General features: G+C 39.5%; 1 protein-coding gene across 3 annotated transcripts in view; it reads right to left on the bottom strand.

The window, feature by feature from the left end:
* Nucleotides 1-4489: 4489 nt before the first annotated feature.
* CRISPLD1 (cysteine rich secretory protein LCCL domain containing 1) overlaps nt 4490-25265 on the bottom strand; it is a 58941-nt gene continuing 38165 nt past the window's right edge. For all 3 annotated transcript variants that reach the window (XM_030553295.1, XM_030553296.1, XM_030553297.1), the window contains 5 exons: nt 20430-20473; nt 20269-20341; nt 17972-18047; nt 8156-8286; nt 4490-5974 (listed from right to left, as the gene is read on the bottom strand). In XM_030553295.1, the coding sequence (XP_030409155.1) occupies nt 5923-5974; nt 8156-8286; nt 17972-18047; nt 20269-20341; nt 20430-20473 (376 nt within the window). In that variant the 3' untranslated portion in view covers nt 4490-5922. The remainder of the gene's footprint in view (nt 5975-8155; nt 8287-17971; nt 18048-20268; nt 20342-20429; nt 20474-25265) is intronic.

Here is a 25265-nt window from a genome sequence, read left to right as displayed (position 1 = left end):
AGTCAGAGTTGGCTAGATATGGAATCTGGGAACTAAAGTTGGACTGTGACACAAGTCATTAATTTTATTATCAAACAAAAATATTGGAAATAATAAGACCTATGCCTATCATGACTCTGACTTCTTTGTTTGTGTGTTCTTTTTCCTTCCACCTCGACCCTTCAGATTTTTTGTGTCTGATTATATTGTACACTCTGGATACTCTCTCTTCCTATATGTTTGTACACTGTCTAGCTTGACAGGATCCCATGTCTTATTGGGGCCTTTGGGCACTGCTACAATACATACATTAAATAATATATACTAAATGGCTGGAAGCTGAAGCTGGACACCTTCAGACTGTAAATAGGGTGCACATTTTCAACACTGAACAACTTACCACTGGGTATGATGGATTCTCCATCACTGGAAACATTTAGATCAAGATTAGATATTTTTCTAAAAGAAATGCTGAAGTTCAAACAGGAGTTAATTCAGGGAAGCCCAGTTGTCAATATCATGCAAGAGGTCAGACTATATGATCTGAGTGGTTCTTCTGACCTAATAAGCTATGAATAAATATAAAGTCTTAGTGCAGACAACAATGGTGGCATTTTGTGACATAGACACCAGACTTTTAGCACCCAGACTAACCCAACCAAGTCATTTAACATGGACTATTGAATAGTTGGTGACAAGTTTCAGATACTCTCACTATCAACCTGGGTCAGATTTAAACCAATGATCTAAAGGTGAAATGTTGTTTACCATCAATGGTGTCTAGCAGCAGGAATATGCCAAGGTTGAATGTATGGCTTTATATTATATTCTCATTATATTCATTTGAAAAATTAAAATAATCATGCCAGCACATGGCCTGACTTTGGTCAGGGTTTTAAGTACCTTCATATGCACAATATATACATTGTAAGATGGTCCTGAATTACATAATCACAAGCTCTTTCCCAGGTAATAGAATATAATATCACAGTATTTTAGAAAAATTGTACAAGGTGAGAGGCAATGAGACAAAGCTCTTCAGACTCTTCATTCTCTGTATAGTTCCCTATAGTTTTCTAAGTGCTATAGAAAGCCCTAAGATAGTTAGAAACTACAGGAATATGACAGCACAATATTTCAGTCTAAGCTATTACGCAATCTTGCAAAAGCAGTATTGTACTATATGCATAATCCTTATCATTTCTAAATATTTGTATTTCTAAGTCTGTTCCTTTTTATGAACAGAGAAAATGCAGGAAGTAAATATCCTCTAGTGTGTTTACATGGATCTGGGTTATCTTATATCTTTACCAAATCCAAAGCATCCTTCAAAAGTAATAACCCCCAGAAGACATTGTGTGTAAGGACATGAGTACATCTCAGCCATCTCAAGCTACACGGTATTCAAGTTTTTCTGCATATGTATCAATACAGCCAAACAAACTAGGTTTTTTCATGCTTCAAAATCAGCTGATGTTCTCCACCCAAATGTCTAGGATGTTTACCTAACTTGAAATTTAGGACTTTGCCAGCTCAAGAAATGACACACTTCTACACAAAGCTATTCTTACCTGAGGATATATGGGTCGCCTCCCTGGCTCAGCTGCCCCATATACTGTACATAGAATTGACAGACCAAATTGTCTCCTCTGCAGAAACAGGCTCCCCAGCTTGCAGTTTTCCTTGGCAGTGTTCCCTGTGGGTGGTGGTGTGTGCTAGCTGGTGGAGCAAACAGAGGGGTTTACTTTTGTATATTTTCACATTTTATAATAGCAAAAATGGGCTTTTCTTGATTACTAATGATTGTCTGGGGTAATACCCTCCACACCCTGTCATCAAATTCTAGGCACAGGGCCTTAGCTAGCGTAAATTGGTGTAGTGCTGTTGACTTCAATGATTGATGAACTGGCCCAAGGTTTGTAACTGCCTTGAAACACCATCTTTGTCAGCCTCTCCAGCTTAATCTACAGTTCATTTATAGCACAATTTTGCAATATAGAGGGGCTGACCAGGATGAGTGGAGAAAGCTGTAGCAGCCCAGATCCACCAGTGTATGTGCTGCAAACATGCTGCCTCATCTACTGGAAAAGTTCCAGGCAGCTATAATGAGAGTTGTGTCATAAAGATAAGTCACCCATTCACCCTCCTTCTCTGCTCTCCTTAGGAGCCTGTCACAGGGTTGCTGGCCCTTTAAGAGGAAATGTGACAAGATCACCTCGTTTCTTCAGATGGGTAATAATGAACAAGGTAATGAAATCATCATAGGCTTAATTCAGGCCAGGTGTGGGGATATAAGGGAGGATGAGACAGACTCCTGGAGTAGTCCCTGAGGGGGGGAGCTTGAATAGGAGCTGGTAACATGCCAGCTAAGAAAGTAGGGAGTGCTAAATATGACAGAAGCCTGGAGAGCTACAGTTGGCTGAAATAAAGGAGCTGTGGGAGCTACAGGGAACAACAGGACAAGTTTGAACTGAACCCAACTCCAGGAAGGAGGGCTAGGGGATTAAGTTTCAAGGAGAGAACTGTGGAATCAGTGGCCAGCAGGGCAAAGCTGGTGTGGAGTATTAATGTGTGTAAGGACTAAATAAATTGGATCCTGGAAGGAGAGTGTTTTAACTATCATTGGATTGTGATGGTGAATTATTGAGGAGCTCCCAGGAGCAGGGCCGATGCAAGGATGTTTCACGCCCTAGGTGAAACTTCCACCTTGCGCCCTCCTCCGTCCCCGAGCCCCCGCGCTGAGCACCGCCCCTGCAGCAGCTTCCCCCCTCCCCTCTGAGGTGCCCCCCCATGCGGAAGCTCCCCACCCCCCACCCTGAGGCATCCCTCTACCCCTGCTCACCCTTGCTCCGCCTCCACCCCGAGCACACCATCTCCGCTTCACTTCTTCTGCCTCCCAGGCTTGCAGCGCCAATCAGTTTAGGTGCCGCAAGCCTGGGAGGCGGGAGAAGTGAAGTGGCCACGGTGTGCTTGGGGAGGAGACAGGGCAGGGGTGAACTGGGGCAGGGAGTTCCCCTGCATGCTGCCCCCCCCCTTACTTGCTGCAGGCGGCCCTCCCCACGCTCTCCTGCCCCAGCTCCCTCTGCCTAAATGCAGGCGGCGACCGGGGCTGGCCAAAGATCCGGCCGCCGCGGTCGCTGCCGAAGAAAATGCCGCCCCCTAACTCCTAGTGCCCTAGGCGACTGCCTAGGTTGCCTAAATGGTTGCACCGGCCCTGCCCAGGAGAGAAGAGAAAAAGAGGAGTGCTGAAGAGCCATCTGAGGCTGCAAGGGATGCTTGGGACACAACTGCCCTGTTATAGAGCTACTCGTAAGGCTGGTTACAGGAGCCACTCATATACAGGGTGGCAGTCCCTCCCCCTGCAGACCAAGCTTCTCTGCTTCCTTGGTATTCAGCTCAGGCTTGGGTGGCATCAGTGGTGCCCTGCCTCACGTAGCCTTCTGGTGAATGGGGAGGGGGATTAGAGAAAACAGAGAGGGGAGAGAAGAGTCAGTAAAATCACACAGAAGAGCAAAAAGTTGACCAGAAGGAAAGTGACAGAAAGAATAGATAGAAAAAAGGAGGGGTGACAGCCACTGTGGGGGTTGGAGGAATTCACCTCACAATTGATCACAATGAGGGGCTCTAACAAAAATCCCATCAAAATTATTACAAGTAATGACTTTTGCTAACTGTCAGCTCTTCAAACCAGAACCTTGAGTCTGTAAGCCAAGCTGAGTTCTTTGTGGCCCAGAGATTGTGATCAGCATCAGTAAACATTCATAGAACCATAGAAGATTAGGGTTGGAAGGGACCTCAGAAAGTCATTTAGTCTAACCCCCTGCTTGAAGCAGGACTGATCCCCAGACAGATTTTTACCCCAGTTCCCTAAATGGCCCTCTTAAGGATTGAGTTTACAACCTGGGTTTTAGCAGGCCAATGCTCAAACAACTGAGCTATCCCTCCCCCCCATCAAAACTTAATGAACAATTCTGCTGATGAAATGCAAGCCAGAAAAGACTCCATTTCATTCTTCCACAGCTGCATGGGTTCTGTAGGGTTTATGAAAAAAAAAATATTACAACCTTAAATTTGTAAGAACTATAAGCAGATATTACCAGGAATATTTCCTGTTTGGGCCTCTTTGCACTAGTGAAATTCCATTAGTAAAAGATTAAACACATATAAAGGAAGTAGATGGGTTGAGTAAAGTGGTGGCCTTTTTTACAAAGTCAGTTTCCTGATACAGAATGGACTATAAAGAAGCCTAATCCCATATATCCTGATTGTGACTTTCCAAACCAACCAGAGGAATTATCCTTACAATTTCCAGTATAATTGATGGGAGCTATGCTGCTAAATCACCTAGCCAGCTTTTAAAACTTCAACCTCTTTCTATAGCCATGTCCTACAAACCACTTGCAATGTTTTGGTCAGCAACAAAAGTAAACTTTATTTAGCTGGTGTTTTTCTTCTTGAGCTAAGTCAAACATACATTTTCTGTGGGGAAAAAAATAAAGATTGCCAATTTTACAGTTACTATGTAAATTAATTTTATTCAAAACTGATTAAAAAACTAACAAGGCTTGCCTAACTACATGAGGTAGTACATGTAGCAAAACAAAGGACAGAAAATAATACTCTGAAATATGAAGAATATCAATAAGTTTACAAGTTAGAAAGAAATCATAAATTCATCAGCAGAAACAAAAACACCAAAAATAAAGTTCAACAGCTTTTCAGTCTTAAAGCACAATACACTTTTCATAGAAAGAAACATAGTATCACCATTATATTTTCTTCATATACCATAATATGGTAAAATTAATGCACAAGGCTATTCACCATAAATGAATTAAAAGGAAATGGTGAGGCAATAAATGAGTTAATCTTCATTAGGCTCCATACCGCTATATGTCCTGGCCTGCAGGAATATCCGCCAGGTTGTGAGAAGGGAGATTGGCCTTGTTACCATTTTCTTAACAGTGTAGAGATTGTGTTGACTGTTCACCCTCAAATCTATGTGTAGTACACAGATACCATGTACAGTTTAAGGCCTGAAACTTGCAATTACTTATGCATGTGGTTAACTTTATTCCCGTGAGGAAGCCCACTGAACTCAATGAAACTGGTCAGAGGCTTAAACTATAGCTTGTGTGAGTTTGCAGAATCGGAAACTCAATCCTTTCAGTTTATTCCTCCTCTCAGTGTGAAAATGATCTTTTAGTGTCTGGTTATTTGAATTGACCAAGTAACCAACATCCAATAACAGTGTGTTTATTATCAAATTTAATTTAGAAAATAAAGAAAATGTAAATTTACCATTCTTAACAAAAAAATGTTTCTTTAAAGGAACACATTTTAATGGGCATCTCCATTTCCAATTTTTAAAAACATCTGATATTTGTCTAATAATTAGTGTAAAGTATAAAACACTCCAGCTCTTCTTTCAGGTTGGTTAATGCAAACAGTGTTATACTTCTGACTTACAGGCATGATTTATTGTGTCAATTTATTGGGATGGCTATTTTTTAATGTAAATTGGATACAAAATCACTGCTCTATCCATGGTATAGTTTTAAAGTTATTGTTAGTGGCATACATAAAGCACCGTATAATAAATGTATTCAGATAAAAAATGTAGAACATTTACGAGATTTGAATTGACTGTATAGGAATAACTGCTAAGAAAATATAGCAATATTTAACACAGGATTCAAAAATTGTGATATATCATTGTAGTTTTTCAAATGCATTTTCTCCCATGTTTAATTTTACAGATTTTTCTCCACTAATATCTACATGCAGCTGAAAGTCTTTTGGCGGAAAATAGTTGATATCTTCTGTACAATAATGTTACAGCTTTATACAAACTTTAGGAAGTATACTAAGTGATCTTTATTATCCTCTTCCAAGTGCTCTGGTTGCAGTTTATTTTGTTTTTTTACACTTTAGTAACTGGACTCAGACAACAGCAAATATTCTGAAAGCCTTGCCTCCTGGAGGATTCTGTAAACTGCAAAATAAAACAATCCCAGAGGTTATTTATAAGACGACAACACTCCAATGCACTCTTAGGAAGTGATGCAAGCCCTCTGAGTCCAGAACTCTCATTGACTGGGCTCTTAGGCTCTGATCCTGCAAATTATTTTGTGCAGGAGGAATGCTGGTACCTGTGCCAAATGATGCCGTGGCATAGTCAGGCCATAATTTGCTATATGACATATAGCAAGTAGGTTTTACAGAATCCTGAATAAGGGTCTACTTCTGTTCTTCTTGAAGTCAGTGGCGAAGTTGCTATATAACCCTGCTATTCATTTCAATGGGAGCAGGATTGGGTTAATTTATCAGAATGATAGAACTTTCTGCCAGAAATAAAGTAATCTATAACAATAGTTCTACCACTGATGCTCTTTACTTCAAAGGAAATGCTTATTAACAAAACAAATAAAGCAAATACTAATATTTAGAGGAAAGCCTTGAATGTGTCAATTATTTCTAGTCAATTATTACAGAACCCAAGGGTACAACTTATGGAATTAATGCTGTTTTGTAAATATTAGCAATAGCAGAACTGCTTAGTTTTGCTGTTCTTTCAACCACACAGCTGAACAGCGTCATGGTTCTGTAGGACAAACTGCAGGTTCCTTAGGACAAACAGTCCCAAGTCAGATGGCATACTGGAGCCATCATCTTGGCTTCTTTCCATTGGAAACTGGTAGCTGTGCAACTGCTATACATGCTTTGAAACGTTAGTTTTTAGTTTATAAATGCCTCTTGCCTGGGGATATGGATTAACAATGCAGGTTCTTCTATGTTCTTAAATACCTGCCATATCGTTTACATGGACCACACAACTGATATCTATTTACTTTAATATACTGTTAAAAGGCTGCAATGAGTTAATAGTGGCCAAATAGCATTTTTTTCTGCACACATAAAATCCAGGCAATTAATCAGATACAAATCACAGTTAGACTGGGGCAAAATTTTTCAGACATTTTGTTAATTTACCATAAAATGAAGTTTTAATTGACCCCAAAATTGTCACTAATTTGACAAATTCACAGAATAGTTTTAGGCAAACTTATTTTTTTGGGGGGACATAGGTGCCATTCACAAAATTATAAGGGAGGCATTACCCACTTTATAACTCAATAGCTAAGGGAGACCTGAATTCAAACACCCTTCTCGTGGGAAGAAGGGATTTGAACTTGGGTCTCCCACATCCCAAGTGAGTTGTATAACTGAGCGCTGTAGTCCCTGGGCTATGGAAGATTCTTGGGGAAGGCTGTCTTAATTTCACTTAGTGGAGCTGTTCCATTATGTATAAATAATTAGTGCCTGAAGCAGGGACATGAATTTAGGCCTCCCAATTGAGTACCCTTACCACCAGGCTACAAAATCATTCTCGCTTTTTCCTCTTTTCCACATGCATGTAATTCTTGTGTAAGAGATGATCTGGTACACTGTTTGCAGCTCCAGAGTTCACAATTAGCTTCATGATTGTAGGATGGGATGTACCAAGAATATTGTAAAATCAAAATTTTGTTCTACTAGAACCTGGAAAAATATTTCAGAGCTTCAAATTAACTGGAAGTATTTCATCACAGAAGGTACTATATAATGGTAAGTGATTCCAAAAGACTCAGATACACATCTGTATATCTTAGGAAATCATATTATATGTTAATCTGTTGTCTGTATCATTTGTAGACTATGCTCATTGATAAAAAGATGCAAAAAGTTAATTGCCTTTCATATAATCCACCCTCAATAATAGGGTGCCAGATAAACAGAAAGTACTGGACCATTCCAAACCCCACTCACCTAAATTGAATGAATCACTAATCTAAAAATGCAAAAGAAGGCAAAGATAATTTTCTTAGCAAACATTGCATTATTTGCCACAGGATCAATAAACAAGAGAGTTGTTTTGATTTATAAGCGGCTTTTTAGGGTTATGATTTATGAGCTTAGAGGAGACAGGCAGTTCTGGTACCGCAGCTTCTCCAGTCATTGTGACTCTTACACAATCCTGTAAATCACCCATGTTAGCCTATTTATTTAGCTTTCAAGCACACACACACACCCCTTAACCTCACCACACATAGAGACTTAGCGCAAGAATCTGAAAATGATGGCATGCATTACTAGGAGAAGGGAAAACTACAGTCTTTTAAACTGAGCATTTTACCTTTCTGAAAATATTCCATTTTGAAAGGAGGCGATGTACATCTTCCTTTTATCTACTGGCATAACGTCAACATAGCCTCCTTGATTGCGAACTACTCCAGCATGTACTGCTGCCCGGCAGATACTAGACACCTGAGAAAAGAGCAAAAGAGGTTTTTTTTATTAGTTCTGTTATGTTTTTCATTAACTTTTAGATTTAAAAATAATAATAAATAAGCATATCCATGGTTCTAAATACCTTATCATAATTAGTCATACAATAAATGCAATTAAATTAATCCTCAGCAGCACTGAAATACATTCCACAGGAACTCAGCTGGCTGGCCAGCAGGGCACCAGCCCCCTCCATCAACTGGAAGCAAGCCCCATTAGCTTTGTTCAGAGAATAAGGTATCTTTTGCCGCATGTCTGGAAAGTCACCAAATTCAGGATATTTAGGACCAAGGTGTAAAAGGAGGCGAGAACAAGTTCCAGAGTCCTGGAGCCCTCACAGGGATGTTCTGTCAGCCTACCCCTTACTTTTATAATGAGAGGGATCCAGCTCAAGTGCCCCTACTGGCTGCCGCTGTGACAACATCACACTCAGACAGTCTGTCCTCAATAAGAATTAATGGTTGTGCCATAAAAAACAGCAAGAGAGGTGATCCCTTGGGTAGGCCAGTTCCAGGGCTTTAAAGTTCATAACCAATACCATAAACTCCAGCCAGAGACCAATGGACAGCAAGTCTCCCAGAAAGATGCCCCATTCAATAAGTGCCAGCTTCAGTCTCCAAATGTTTTTAAGGGCCCTATGTAGAGCATGTTGCAATAGTCTAACCTTGAGAGGTAACAAAAGCCTGGATAACAGTGGTAAGGTCTGCATCTGAAATAACTCCTAAATTGCAAACATTAATGACAGACATACTCCTTCCATCAAAGTGGATGGTGTTCCCTCTGCCAGCTCATCTTGCTCTTTCCCCAAACCACCATCATCACCTCAGTCTTGTCTGGATTGTGCTTCAGAGTGCTCTCATGCATGCCCAAATCTCAACTAGACATTGACTGAGGAGCTGAACTACTTCATCTCAATCAGATGATAGAGAGACAGAGGTAGGTGCCATCCACATATTGAAAACTCTGAACCAGATGCCTCATCATTACCAGCCCCATATTTACAGAAATGGAGGGGAGACAGAATGGTATTCTGCATTTGAGAACTCTTTGGGAAGAGGAGCAACTGCCTACAACTACGTGTAGAGAACTCTCTAAGAGAAAATGAACAATGCCACTGAAGACCAGCTCCATCTACTGCCATGAGATCGGCAGGGGAGTTAAAAGCACTTCAAGATCAATGGTATAGAATAGTATAGAATAATCTATAACCATCTGCATGTACATACGAGTGTTTTGCCAACACCAGGATGTAATACGGGTGTTTTGCCAACACCAGGATGTACATAGATTAGTGAAGGACTGGTGAAGGGAAACCGATGTGGTATTTTACAGGAGGAAGCTGAAGCCACCACCACACCGGTTTCCCTTCACCAGTCCTTCATTTTTTTTTAATGTATCAAAGTGATATGAAACAGGAAAATACTGAGGGATCAGATATGTTAAACTAAGAATTGAATGTATACATTTAAAACCATATTCCCAAAAGCCCAGCTTATACATATGCACCCACAAAATCCTGTATTTGTCCCTAAATAGTATTTGCACAGATTTACAGCATTCTAGGAAAATTTACTCCTTTAAGCCAGTTTGAGAAATATCATTGACTGGTTTGAGTCTTCAATTTTTACTCAGCTGCTGCAATCTTGTTTGCAGTTATTCCTATCTTGAGCTCCTAATTCCCCATACTACTTTATAACAGAACTTGCCCATAATATTAATCTGTAGCTGGACCTGAACTGCATGTCCTCTTACTGCAAAGGAAGTTCTGATAGTACATTCCTAAAGAACCTTGACTCATGTGGGGACCAATCCTGCAAACCTTACACGGGCAAAGTTCTGAGTGAAGTCAATGGGAATTCTGTCTCAGTAATATCTGCAGAACTGGGCCATTAATGTGCTCTCATGAAACTGCCCAACTCTGATGATTTACATACTTATTTATTTTAAATAAAGTGCACAGAAGAGTAGTCAATTACTCAGAGAATTGGTAATCTCTCTTTTTAATTACTTAAAACTTTTAATAACAATGTTATTTTCAGCAAACTGCAGATATAGTGAAACTCCATTTATACTGTAGAAGATAAGTCTTTATTTGTTTCAATGCACGGCTCTGTGAAATTTGCAACTCCAGGTACAGGGAATCTCCATTTATAACCAAGCTTTTTTGTAAAGAAGAAGAAAAAAAAGTCTTCACTGTAAGAGGATTCCACAGAATCAACATTAAAAACGTAACCAGTATAAACATCAACATTAAAAGACTAGTTTAAACAAGACTTGCATTACGTTCCAGCTATAATTGGAATAACATATATCTGTAACTGCAGTTATTTTGTAATCTAAATGCTATATAAAATACAGGAATTCAAAATAGCAATTATTTTCCAAAGCCTATTCCAACCATTGAAGTCGCCAGTGTCACTGTTATATTGTCAGTCCATTAATGTCACAACATTTCTGAGAATATAACTTTGACAACGTTTATCCAAAGGCCCTTCTAATCTTTCCTCCTCAGAATGATTGACTGCAGCTCTTAAACAAGCCAGAGGGGATACAGTTTATACTATTCAGTACTTTTCTTTCCTTCCTCCCTAACAGCCTTAGGATTTTGCTGTATTCCCAACCTGGCAGCCAGTGATCAAGAGACTAATTTTAATTATTTAAGGCTATTGCTGTTCCTATATATTAATATTATGGTAGTGCCCAAAGACCCCAGTTAGGATTGGGGTCCCATTGTGCTGGGTGTCATACAAAAGAAAAGAGACAATCCTTGTACTGAAGGATTTACAATCTAAAGATACAAATGAAGGGTAGGGGATGTGAATGCAAAGTTCCACAATGAGTATGGTGCAAGTGAGTATGCTGAAGAATTGGCCCAGGTAGTTACATGTATTTTAAGAAGTTCATTTGCTTGTTTGTTTTTAATTGGCATTAGAGGAAGTGAGGAAGGGAGTAGGAAAAAGAAAGAAAAGGAAGAGGAAAGGCCACAGCTTGTCACCTGTCTAAGCATGACAAGCAGGCTGGATTTTGTAGGTATCATGGCAGAGGTGAATGCTCCAGAAGAATCTGAAGGAAGATCATGGCTGCTTGGATTTTATCAGTGTGTTTTTCCCTAAGCAAAAGGGACAGTGTGGGAGAAAGCTTGGAGGTGTTTAAGGAAAAAGCTGAAGGGTGGATGGTAAAGGTTAGGAACACTGGCAGAGCTGACATCACAATAGGTTACTAGATCAGTAAGGTGCAATGGGGATATGATATTTGGGGTGTTAAAAATATAGACAAGAAGCTTATACAGTGGGAAGAGGAAGCTAGTGGGAGACTCAAAGGAGGGATTTATGTGGTAAGAATGAGTCAAAAAGTTGGTTTTAGAAGCAGCTAAAGCTGCTAAAGCTGAATAGACTTGAGAGATGCAAATATGCAGTAGTTAAGACCAGAAAACAGGAGGTTACAGTAGTGAAGACATGGGATGAGGGCTTGGATGAGGAGATTGGTTATCCTGATGTCCTGGCCTGCTCTGTGGGCTGATGCAAGAGGTGAGGATATGGGACAAATGTATAAAGTTTTCTAAAGGAAGTGTCATTTAATTCTGCGTGTTCACTGGATCTTCAGTCTTAGTTCTTAACTAATTTTTGTACTGAAGTAATTTATTTTAAATAGGGGGATGTTTCCTATTTTGAAGGGTCAGATCATCTAACATCTTGTCCAGGCTTTCTTGGGTAAACATTTTGGGTGAATTCCAGGCCATAATGAAGTCAATGACAATATTCCCATTGATTTCAGTGGGGCCAGGATTTCACCCCCCACAGGTTTACTTTCTGTTTCTAAATATTACTTAACAAGTCATTTTATTAGCAGCCTTAAAGGCATACCTCTCCTTGGAAGTCTCCATCAGTAGCTTTGAGCTGTTAATTTAATTCAGATATTATCTCAGCCCAAAACATATATAAGGCAACAAACATTTCATACAGCATTACTTGACCTTGCTTTATTGGTGTGCAGTGAACTCTCTGATATTTGTCAGTATTTAACAGGTCACAGAATCTGAATACCAAGCTGCTTAATCATTTTCCTTCTTTTGCTACTCAGCAAAATACCACAGCACACCATTACTCTGCAAAGGCACTTTACCCACAAGCCTCCCTTTCACAAATAGCAGTTGTTCAGAATGCTATGGACAATTATTCGAAGATATTAGGAAAAGTATTTCCATGTCGTTAATTGAAGCAAAAGCATTTATAAATATGAGCCAGATCCTGAGCTAGTGTAAATTGGCATAGCTCCATTAATTTCTGTAGTCAATGGAGCTGGGCTGATTTACATCAGCTGAGGATCTGGCCCACTTTTTAACATTTGTGATTGACTCAAAAATATTACCACAGGATTCTCTAACGAAAGAGATTGTTCTCAGGGCAGTGATGCCTAGAATGAAAATAAGACAATGAAACAGGAATTTGCTAAGAGTTTATTTTGAGAGAAGATATGTGGGATGTAGCTGATTCATCATTGTCAATGGAGTCATACCAGGCATCAAATCTTTTATCAAAACAAATTCTAAGTGTGAAACAAGTGACAACTTGGCAACTTCAAAAGTCTCTCTTTATTCTGTAGGTGTATTTGGTGCTCGGAATCAGGGACTAATAGCAGTGACAAAAGCCGGTCACTGTACAAATAGGTGCTTCAAAAGTATCTCCATAAAGCTTTGACAATTCACCTCAGTCCTCATCTGACTCAGTTTCCTGCAAATCTTACACCTTTTGCAAACACCAAAGTTAACTTTGAAAACTGTTTGTTGAAGTGTAAATACTGTTAAAGAGTTCTGTGGCATAAGGCATAATATCGAAATGCCAGAAATAAGGCTCTGAGCCTTAGATAATTGGAATAGGGGAAGCTGAAAGCATGGACTTCTTGCTCCCATGAGTGGAAGGCAGGAAGCTGTTGGGTGGTCTACCAAGAGGACAAAACATTGCCATGTGGACAGTTTGCATTGCTGGGCCAGCAGGGATCTGGTAGTGTGTGCAGGTCCCTAGCAGAGTGAGTAATTAGTACAATCTGTTGTGAGAGCGGCATATATTATTGTTATTTATTATCTACATTATGATAGTGCCCAGAGGCCCTATTCAGCATTGAACCTCATTGTCCTAGCACTGTACATTCACAGAGTAAGAGTCACTCCCTGCCTCAAAGCACTCACAATCTACTTTTAGATAAGACAAAACAAGAGGGCGCACAAACCAATGGAGGGTACAGGGGAAGGAAGGATGAGTAACAGTGACAGCAACCCACATGTGGTTACTGACACACTGTGCACAAGTACATGCTTATATGTTAATTTGTGGGAAAAGCTGACAAACAGACTGGCACTGCTGGCAGAGCAGAGAGTAATGCAATAACTAGCAATCTCATCAAGATTAGGGGCAGTCATTGTAACCTTAGAGCTTGGTGGAAATGGTATGAGAAGAAAATAGCAAAAATTTTGTGGGGCACCATGGAGGATTCAGGGTCATCCCTGCTTATATCCAGGGAGAACGGGAGCAGAACCAAAATTTTCTAAATCAGTTTAAGAATAAAACACTTTGCTCAGCCTGCTCTGTAGTAGTATTTTCAACCTTCTAGCCTGGCTAGTGTTAAAAAAAAAAAAAAAAGTCTTAGAGCTTCACAAATGCTGCAAAAATAGATTTGCAAAAACTTTTATTTCCTTTGCACAATGGATGCATTTTTTCCAAGCAACATTGCTGCAAATATTTCTGTATAACATGGATGAATGTTGAGAAAGTAAATTGTTTGAAAGCAGAACTCTTAGGAGACTAAATAGAGGCTATTTGGGACTACTGAGCAAAGCATACAGGATTTGGCCTTTTGAGATCAATGGGACTTCTTGCGTGAATGAGGGGAGTAAAAATTAGTAGTTATCCTCTAACAGGATAATCTTCTGTAACTTATCTTGACCCCAGGGCATTGACTTCAGACTGCTACTGAGGAGCTGAAAGTAATTCCTTCCTCAAAAGGCATATGCTTTTCCATTTCCCCTGTTGACATACATACTAACGAACATGTACACGAATAACTCAGTGAGATGTACTGAAGTGAAGGGACTACTCCCATATGTAAAGTTACTCATGTACATCAGTGTTTGCAAGGTGGGCGCCCAAGTTATTTACTAAGTATTACTTCTTTCTAATAACAATGATTAGTACTTATATAGTGCTTTTCATCCACCAATTTCAAAGTGCTTTAAAGTGTTTGAGTATCATTACCTTGGTCAGCTACTTGTCATCACATTACTGAGGACTGATTAAATATGCAGGCTAGTGCTTCTTACTGGGAAAATGGTGAACTGCTTCCTCTGTAGCTAACCCATTGCTGCTCCCTGGACAGATGACAGAAGAACACAGTGCAAAGGACTGCATCCTCCCTACTTCCCCCCTGCTGCCTACCCCAAGACTAAGCATATCTCCTCCTATATAAAAATCCTACACAGGTTAGAAACAGTGTGCAGTCTGTATCTAAAGTCCTCCGCACACTGTAACAAAACAACACAACTCTGAGTAGAACCACTGCTCTGTTGCAACAACTTTCTCCTCAAAATACATAAATAAAGGAAAAACCATTGGTTTTCTGACTGAAAAATGGATGTTTTGGAAATGGATTTGGTTTGTTAGAAAGTCAAAAAGCAGTTCAGTTTAAAGGATCATAGACTAAGGTGAAGAAGAGTTCCCACCTATTTTTAAACAATTAATTAAACTGAAGGTAAAACTAGGAAAGTGTTGACAGGTATCATAATTGGTAAAAATGTACATAATTTTAATGCCTAATGAGTATAATCCAAATGATTAACTGCACAAAATTGGACTTGATAGATAAAAAGGAACTTTGTCAAAGTCAATTGGTCTAAAACTTGGTCCACTTTGTTGTTTCTCTTGGAATGGTTTTCCAAATAGTTATGCACCCACCTTATAGTGGTTCCATCTAGGCTATATTTCCCTAGTTTATTTATGAGAAGGTCACATGAGACAATATCAAAAGCCTTACTAAAGTCAAGATATACCACAGCTACTGCTTCCCCCTTATCCACGAGGCTTGTTACCCTGTCAAAGAAAGCTATTAGGTTGGTTTGACATGATTTGTTCTTGACAAATCCATGTTGACTGTTACTTATTATCTTGTTATCTTCTAGGTGTTTGCAAACTGATTGCTTGATTATTTGCTCCATTATCTTTCTGGGTACTGAAGTTAAGATGACTGGTCTGTAATTCCCGGAGTTGTCCATATTCCCCCTTTTACAGATTGGCATTATATTTGCCCTCTTCCAGTCACTGGAATCTCTCCAGGCTTCCATGAGTTTTCCATGGCTCAGATAACTCTTCAGCCAGTTCTGTGAGTATTCTAGGCCCTGCCAACTAGAAGATATCTAAGTTGTCTAAGTAATTTTTAACTTGTTCTTTTCCTATTTTAGCCTCAGATCCTATCTCATTTTGACTGGCATTCAGTATGTTAGACATCTGATCATTAATAACCTTTTTGGTGAAAAATGAAAGAAAAAAGTCATTTAGAACCTCTTACATTTCCACATTTTCTGTTATTGTCTTTCCTCCTTAGTTGAGTAATGGGCCTACCCATCCTTGGTCTTCCTCTTACTTCTAATGTATTTGTAGATTATTTTCTTGTTACCCTCTATATCTCTAGCTAGTTTAAGATCATTTTGTGCCCTGGTCTTTCTAATTTTGTCCCTACATGCTTGTGTAGTTTTTTTTTTATATTCATCCTTTGTAATTTGACCTCATTTCTGCTTTTTGGAGAAGATTCATTAAATTCTTTTTAAGTGACATTCGTGCCACAAAGCTTCTCTATCCAGATTTTCCCTCATATTCAAATCCATGGAAGTGGACTTTTCATTAGGTTTCCCATGAAGATTTCCTTGAGGGGATCCCCCTGCACTGTCCAATCAGTGGTGTTTCCCTCCACAGTAATACTACTCCAAAACACAGCTGATCTTGTGGATAGGCCTGCACTCATACTGGCTCTTTGCAGCTCTGCTGACTGCTTGCTATCATGGCTCTTCCCTTCCTTACACCATTTTCAGTACCTCTAATCTCAATTAAAAAAAATAATACTATACATGTGTATAATAAAGCCAAGCCAATCTGCACCAGGTCCATTTGTTTGTATGTTGTATGCTCTGGCCCTATCCATTGTCTGTATATTAGATTGTAAGCACTTCAGAGCAAGGACTGTCTCTCTTCCATGTTTGTATAGTACCTAGCACAATATGGTCCTGCTTGAGGACCTTGGGCTCTACCTGAGGACCCTGGGGTCTCCCATAATATAAAGATTGAATAATCATGGCTCAAACAGAGTTGCATTACCAGAGACCCCTCTGTGCCAAGATGGCACCAAGTGACACAGAGGAATCAGGAGAAAGTTCAGACATAAGATTGTTAACGTTTTTTGACTATTTTCTGTAGGACCAGAGGAAGGATCATGTGTGTCCCCATCCTCCAATTCAACCCCTAGCCCATTCACTGTGTGGGCCCTAGCCCATTCAGAAATCCCATCACCAGGTCCAGGAGGAAAAGTATCCTAGAGAAATCCCATCTCTCTTTCCACGCAAAGTAGGAGATCCTCACCTCAACCCTCTCATGAGCCCAGTGAGAAACGATCTGACCCCGCCAAGGGGAATTTACAGCCATTTAAGCACATTGTGAACAGAGAGGAGTGGGATCTGTGCCAGTTCCATATATGCTGTCATCAGGAGAGCTTTTGGGGGGACTAGAAGAGCAGTCACCATACACAGATTTTGTGAGCAGGAACCCTACAGTGGCAAGGGCTAAAATAGTATTCAAAAAGGGGAAATGGAGCTGTGCTCTGCTTCTGGTGGGTGAACTCCATCCAAGCCAAGCATGTGTGTGTGTGTGTGAGAGAGAGAGAGTGTGTGATTGGGGGGAGCTGGGGCATGACTTTCATGCTATATGTTTGAAAACATGGTTCAAACATTCTTTAAAAGGAATTAAACATGAATAACTGTCAGCATCTCAGTGCTCAGGAGCCATTCTCTAATAACAATGAATGGGTACTGTACTCCCACTGGAGAAAAAAAATGACAGAGAATTAGATATCAGTTTCTGATTTCCAAAATACCTTTATGGTATTCTTTTGCTTTCCATCAGAAAGTCTTATTTATAAGTTTGAAGACTGCTACAAATATGTGACTGTACATAACTGAGATATGTCCAAAATAATGGGATTATGCATATTTATTTTTAGAATAACATGATATTTTGTTTCACTGGAGTCTAGAAAATATGTTTGTATCTGGAGAGGGTCATTAACGGTCTAACCCTTCATTCATTGCTCATGTCAGACAAGTCAGTGGTAATTTTGATCAAAATGTTCAAGTTTTATAGTAAGGTATGTAAATCTATACTTAGGCACCAAAGAACTGTCCTGATTTTCAGAGGAGCTGAGTACCACTGAATTCTGTGGCAGCTGTGTCTGCCAGTAGCACGTGCCTAACATTAGGCATCCAAGTTTGAAAACTTTGGTCTTTGAGTGCATGAGGTACATAGGATCATGCCTGAACTGTCACTGTCCTCTCATTGTATATTCCATTGTACACTGTAACAGTTTCATCATCCACATTTATAAATATGCCTGAATAAATCATGCTACTTACATCAGAATAAATTTGAGTTCCAATTACACGAGCATAGTGTGGGTTTGCCTGCATACAGTTGCGAGGACAATACACTCTGAAAATTGAACACAAACATACATTTTAAGAATGTGACTACAATATTACAATACTGCATGATATTTCATTAAACTAGGCTTCAAGATTTGACAATCAATGAATTCAGTGATGGATAAAGATAAGGTATCCACACTGATATTAGATCAATCAGCTAGCATTGATGCTGTGGACTAATAGGAGTTATTGATGCACTCCTGGTCCCTGGCAAGAGTGGGTGGTGGAAAACTTCAGCAGCTCTAGGCTTTTCTGGCAAAGAAGACCCAAAGGGCAGTGCTGGGCAACTGCTGCCTCTGCCCTGAGGAACCGTTACAGGTTTTCTTCCTCAAAATATTGAGACATAAGCTTCTTTTGATGAGTGAAAATGTTGGCTTCAAAGAAACAGCTAACACATTTTGCTGAAAGCTATAAATTGACTTATAAACACCATGCACTATTTTACCAAACAAATATTTACCTGACTTACTATCCTCCAACCCCAGACCCCCCAATGAAACAACATAGAGCTGTGTCAGACCCTTTTATGATATCTATTTGGAGTACCAAAAGGATCTGTTTGGTACCCTCTTATTATTCAATGTGCATGCAAGACTGTTAGGAAAGTGGGTAAAAAAAAACACACCAGCTAAATTATTTTCACTGTGCTGATGACAACCATCTCTACTGCATCCAATCCAGACAGATCAATCAAATGCCTTTCCCAGTGTCAAGGCACCCCTAGGGCATGGGTAAGAGTGAGCTGGATGAAACTTTGTCATGAGAATACTATGGTGATGTGCAGGTTGGAGGAAGGAAGCACAAAAGCTGGATGTTATATAAGTTCCTCCAACATCTGTGACCAAAGGTTGTGATTTGGGGTTGTGGTTAGACTCCCAGCTACTTCTGGGATGATCAAATAGCAATAGTGACCTTTCTCCAGTCTGTGCCTGGCCATTCTGCTACAGTCTTTCCTCTTGAAGGCAGACCTTGCCATTGTGGTAAATGCCTGTATCACCTGTGATTAGTATATGAAGTGTCGTTGGGAGAGCATGGAGGAGAAGTGCTGTTGCCATAATTTATTGCTGCTTATAACTTGCTGTGTTGTTTTTTTTAGATGTGTCCCCAGACAGTGTTGGATCGGACTTTGCTTTGGAGTTTTTAAAACTGATCTCTTTGTCACTCTTTGACTTCAGGTTTTTATTTTTAAATGTTTTCCTATTTTTTCACTTCAGAACGTATTATATTGTGTAGTAACAAGAAAGAAGAAAGATGAGTATAAGGATGGGATTTGCACCACCCATTCCTGCATTTCATTCTTTTACTTATTTCTACACCTTATCCAGCAAGACTATGCAGCTATAGCCAAACACCACGAGTCCAAGGTCCCAAATGCTACATTATGGGATGTTTTCTTAGCAGTTCTGGCTTTGTGTTTGCTTCCTCTATTGACTGTAGGACAGCTATAAAACTACTGTTGTGGCTAGCTCCACTCTTGCGGTACATCATGCTACACTGTATTTACCTCTGACTCATCTATGGTTTTAAGAACTGTTACAGGTTTCCTTCCTCAAACTACTGAGGCACAGTCTTCTTTCAAAGAGTGAAAATGTTGATTTCAAATACACATTTCAAATACACAGCTCACACATTTTGCTGAAAGCTATAAATTGTCTTATACACAGGATTCTCACCATGGTCTATTTTACCAATCTATTAATATTTCTTTGTAAACAAATATTTTCCTGACCTACTATTCTCCCAAAAAACCCAAATAAACAACACCTAAGACACAGGGCTGTGTCAGACCCTTTTCATGATATCTATTTACAGAGGAGTAAACGGAGGCTCAGAAGTCCATTGCCCAAGGCACACGGCAAGTCCGTAATATAGAATGGAATATATACACACACACACACACACTCTTGCAGTCTCTTGGTCTAACCACTAGGCCACACTTCTCAAAAGTGAAAAAAGACTCATATGCTATAGAAAGTGTAGAAGACCCTTTATTTAAAATAAATAAAGTATACAGATCCTCTTCTCCTCAGAAAGTATTTACTAGCTGACAGAGTTCTTAAACCAGAGACTGAAAGACAGGCAAAACATTTGTGGCCAGATTTTCAAAGGTGCTGAGTACCAACAGCTGTCACTAACACCAGTAACAATAGTGGGTACTCAACACCTCTGACAAAAAAGACTATTTCTTTGTGCTTTGATATGACAGAAAGATTCAAGACTTTTACCTTGGGCAATGCGAGGCTGGTTTTTGAAATGGGCATAGCTGTTCCACTGTTGTTTCACAGGTGATAGCTTGAACTGAAGAAATAAAACAGAAACTAATAGATATATGCAGTCAAAATACAGTCCAATGTATGATGAAGATAATATATAAATAAATGCTAACCTGTTACTTTGGAGACTGTGAAGGAATTAGCAGACTGATATTTGCTAACAGAAAGAAGAAAAGAAAAAAAAAGTCAACAATCAATTTATTTCACTGATTTCCAGACATAGGCCCAACAATGATTATGCTTCATTGGAATCCACTAGTTCAGACCCCAAGTATGGAATCCCTGCATGTTCACTACAATTACTACATTTAGTTTACATTCAAAGTGAAATTCAGCATGAAATCAATGCTTAGCACAAAGATGTGTGAAGCACTGGATTTCCCACATTGTCAATAACTTCATTTGACAGTACAACAACAGCTAATGTAATTGGGATCCGTGAATCTATTTTAGTCAGACGTGCCAATCAGCAGGCGCATTCATTGTCCATTTCCTCATTAAGGACCTAACCATAACATTAGCATCATTCAGACAAAGGATGCCGTTCAGTCAACACATGTGTTAGAATCTGGAATATGCTTTTTCAGATTCATTTCTGCTTTTAGATTCAGTTTCTACATTCGCATTGTTACTGGTATCATCATCAGGGCAGCAAAAAGGATACAAATTTTCTTTTTATTAAAAATTACATGGTCACCAGCAATGGAAATTCCTTTTCCTGTCTCTGAACCTTTATCTAATAACTGATCAGTACTTTTCTTCATTACGTCTTCATCTCAAGGGATCTGCTACTAGTCCTAAAATCTTTGGGTTTTTTACACCACTTTTAACCAAGAAGTAATGAACTTGTTTGACTTTGGTAAGTTTAATTACTAAAGGAGGAGATGAATCCTTAGTCATCTCCAGAATGGATTACCGTGATGTGTTTTTGTTGGGCTACATCCTGTACTTGGAATGGTTTGCCCGCTTATTTAATTGATTTATTCCTATTGCATGGTAATTGCACACGTGCTCTAAAGTCACCACTGTCTTCCAATTTGCCTCCAGCTGTAATACAAGATGTTGGTTTTAACCTATTATATAAATGGTTTGGATCCTTGCTCCCTTAGGGTACACCTAGACTAGGATAAAGGTGGTGGCATAGACTGGGCAAGTTGTATTTTAAATGTGTTAGTTGGTCAAGGTGAACCCTAATAGAGGAAAAATATAGTCTTGATTTCAAGTCTAGCTTCATCTTGACCATCTAACACACTCAGGATGTGTCTACATTCAAGCTGGAAGGTATAATTTTCAGCTTGAGTAGACATACCAGTGCTTCGATTGAGCTAGAGCACTGAAAATAGAAGTGTAGCTGTAGTGGTGGAAGTGGTAAAAGGGGCTGCCTGCCCTAAGCATGGTCCTGTCCAAGACCCTAAGCATAGACTTGGGGCAGCTAGCCCCTTCTGCTGCCACAGCTACACTTCTATTTTTGGCATGCTAACTTGATCACTACTGGGCACAGCAGAGAGAGAGCAACAAGGGGGCTGTTCATAGCTCCTATGGCTGTCTCTACAATGGCCCTTGCCCCAACATAGATTAGATAGACCTGGAGTCTGCTGTAATCTATACCATCTGGCTATGGCATGCAAGGAGACTTCTGCCAGTTGGAGATTGACTGGGCAAAGTGCATTCCAACCATATTCCTACCCTGCACATCCAGGGCTGAAAAAAATAGTCAGCTATGTTGGCTGTATGCTTGCTGGAGCTTCCTCCATACTGCGATAATCTCCACCTGGGAAGACAAAGCTAATTTCTGTCCAATTTATGTTGCGTGGCTGATGCAAAGTACAGAGTGAGCCAGACAAATGAGCTTTACCTCAGGAAAACTTTCCTCACATGACATTCTGTCCAATCCCTAGTTTAGCATTGTAACCCTGCTCTAGACTTTTCAGTGCTGCACGCTATTCTATATACACAGAAGCATATGAATTATAGCTGGACATTATTGCATTTTCCCTTACTAAGGTAGTAAAAGTAGTATTAGATTACATTCCCATATGCTATATAAAGTCAGTCATGATTTGCAGGATTTTCTTTTCGATATCTTTTATGGTTAAAAATACCAGTACTGGGAGTGAGGTCAGTATTACAAATATCCACTCTGCAAGTAATGTCCTCTGGCTAATCACATGCTGTTTCATCTTCACTCAGGTTTGCATCATTGAGAAACAAACGCCAGATTTGCATGTGGCAATCCAGCCTGAGTAAGGAGCAGCACATCACAGAGGAGAACTCAGATCCAGTCTAAGTGGAAAGTAAGCTGTGACTTCTCCTCTGTGCTAGTTCAACTGCACCAGCCTATGTGCCCCTCAGTGGCCTGTATTGGGGTCAGAGGCCAGGCTCCATTCACTCCACATCCCAGTTTATATAAGACGGCCATGAATAAAAACAGCAACTGACAATTCATCATAATATGCTAGGGTGAACCTTACTTTGTTAATACTAACACTGAAGTAACATCAACCTCCTAGTATTCTAAAGAGTTAGTACTGATGCTGCGCCATAGTTGAGCCCTGGTAGACTATATCTTCCATTCCCACCCACTACATTTTTTGTTTGTTTTCTTTTACAAGTTGAGAAGTAGTTGCACCTGTTTTCCTGTACAGTCATGCCAACAAGTCTCCAGATGAGGATCTAAACTTTGCCACATATTTCTGAATCAGACCTCCAGAGTGCTTTAAGTTATCCCATCACTAGCAAATATAAAAGGTTGTGCCAGGTACAGAATTGTAAATTTTCCTGAAGTTTCACATACAGATACTTAGCCTTGTAAAGAAACTGTTAAATATTTACTTAAATAGATGTATTTCTGTGTTTTATGTGAGCACGTAGTAGGAGTGATTCACTTCTAAATACAACTTCTTATGGTTATTAAAGATCCCATAGCACTCTTCAGAACAGCAGAGAGGGATGTGCTCCAGTATCCTGGGAAAATTCCAGTTTAGCTAATTATTATAGAATATTCTGTCTACTGAAGCCCTACAGGGCTAGCCTGTTTGCTTGCTTATATAGCTTTTCTTATGGGTTTGTTATTTGTTTTATTATAATAGGTTTAAAGATTTGTACTAGAGTATTTTTGGCCATAAGTCAAAGAAACTACAGGACATATCCTGTATTTGAGTTAAGGTAAGTTAGCATACATACGTTTAAGACTGTTAGCCTAAATAGGTGATGATGAGCTAAAGCAGAAAGGATATATATGTCTGTGACCTTTAACATAGATAAGTGAGGTTGCTCAATCAAGTTGGTATAGGTAGGAGCTACCTAAGTTCATACCATCTTTAAACTTTGCAGGTGCTTTGCAGGAAATAACTGGTTTGGCCAGAAATAACAGATGTGAGAATGAGTAAATGGTCATTAATAGGTATGAATATGTCATTAATATGTTCAAACATGCCAGCCTATAGAGTACATGTACCCTGATACTTTGTGGGTGAGGAAATTCAGTTTGGACATGGAAGGAGGACACACAGTGCTTAGGTTCTATAAGAAGGGTAACCCACCATGTTAAAGGGCAGTTCATCATTGTTCACTTACTTCATTAGCTTGTAGTTGTTTCTTAATTCCTTGTTAGTTCTTAATTCTTAGTTCTCAAGTTATTTAGTGGAGTCAAACTCTTAAGTTAGCTTCTGCAGTCTTTCCATACCTTTTTAGCTCTAGCTTCTCCTAAGTTATTCACCACCCATTTGAGAACTGAGGAACCTGAACCATTGGACTCTCTTAGCATGCAAGAGGCAAGGCTGGTCCTTTGTCTCTTTCTACCAGGTTATCAAGGAAGGGTATGAGTATGCTAATCTAGAAACCCTTCTAGTATATAATATCACATGTACCTCTAAAACAATATTATTGCCTTTGTAATTCCGATGATTTTCCATCTGATTACTATTTGATTACTTTTATCTCAATAAAAGTCTTTAAGGCTGTATTTTGTTCTCAGTATAAGTGTCCTTGTCATACATCCCGAGGGTCCTTGCAAGCTCTGTGTAGCCTGATTCAGGGACAAGAACCTTATTATCTTCTGATCAGATTATTTGGTGAGCCTATAACCCATATTGTATAAACAATATGATTAATCTCCTAAAATTAGGCAGCACTGCCATGGTTAGTCCTTAAAAAACATTACAGTACCAGTGTTACATAGGATGAGCAGATCATTTTAACTCAGGCTATGTCTACACTACTGCAGTAAGTCAACCTACGCTACACAACTCCAGCTACGTGAATAACGTACCTTAGTTACTGCGGGGTCTACATCTCTCATTGACTGACCTTACTCTTCTTGTTGGGGGTAGAGTACAGGGGTGGACTGTAGAGCAATCTGCAGTTGATTTGCTTGGTCTTTACTAGACCTGCTAAAATCGACCTCTGGTGAATCAATCTCAGAACATCAATCCCAGCTGTAGTGTAGACCTGCCTTAACTCAGTTTCAGTATGCACTGTTCCTTTGTAGGTACATCTTAACATTTGTATCGGAAATAGATGAATGCTGCAAATATTGATGTAATTTAATAATAAATACTAATTTAGCTATTTAGGAGACGAGGGCATGATTTTATTGGGCCAACTTCTGTGGGTAAGGGAGACAAGCGCTCTTCTTCAGGTCTGACTATCGACTTAATTGCCAAGGGCAACAATTATAGATTTTCCCTGCATCTTCTATTTGATATAGCATTTTTGTCACTTCCTAGCCCATAGCTATTCTGTCATTTTGCAGTATGCTCTTAAGAATGGCTACACTTTCAAGGTGGGTGAAATGACACCTGTATTCCAGTATGTGACATTTTTACAATGCTTTCAGATCCTTCAGGATGAAAAAAAGTATATGGGAAAACTATTATTGTGACTTATTTCAGACGCAAAAAAAAATGCAATATATTGGAAACGTCACACATTTTAGTTGTAAGCACTCA

This window comes from Gopherus evgoodei, chromosome 2, assembly GCF_007399415.2.
Source record: "Gopherus evgoodei ecotype Sinaloan lineage chromosome 2, rGopEvg1_v1.p, whole genome shotgun sequence".
Taxonomy (NCBI): domain Eukaryota; kingdom Metazoa; phylum Chordata; order Testudines; family Testudinidae; genus Gopherus; species Gopherus evgoodei.
This window is presented reverse-complemented; position numbering and strand designations above follow the sequence as displayed.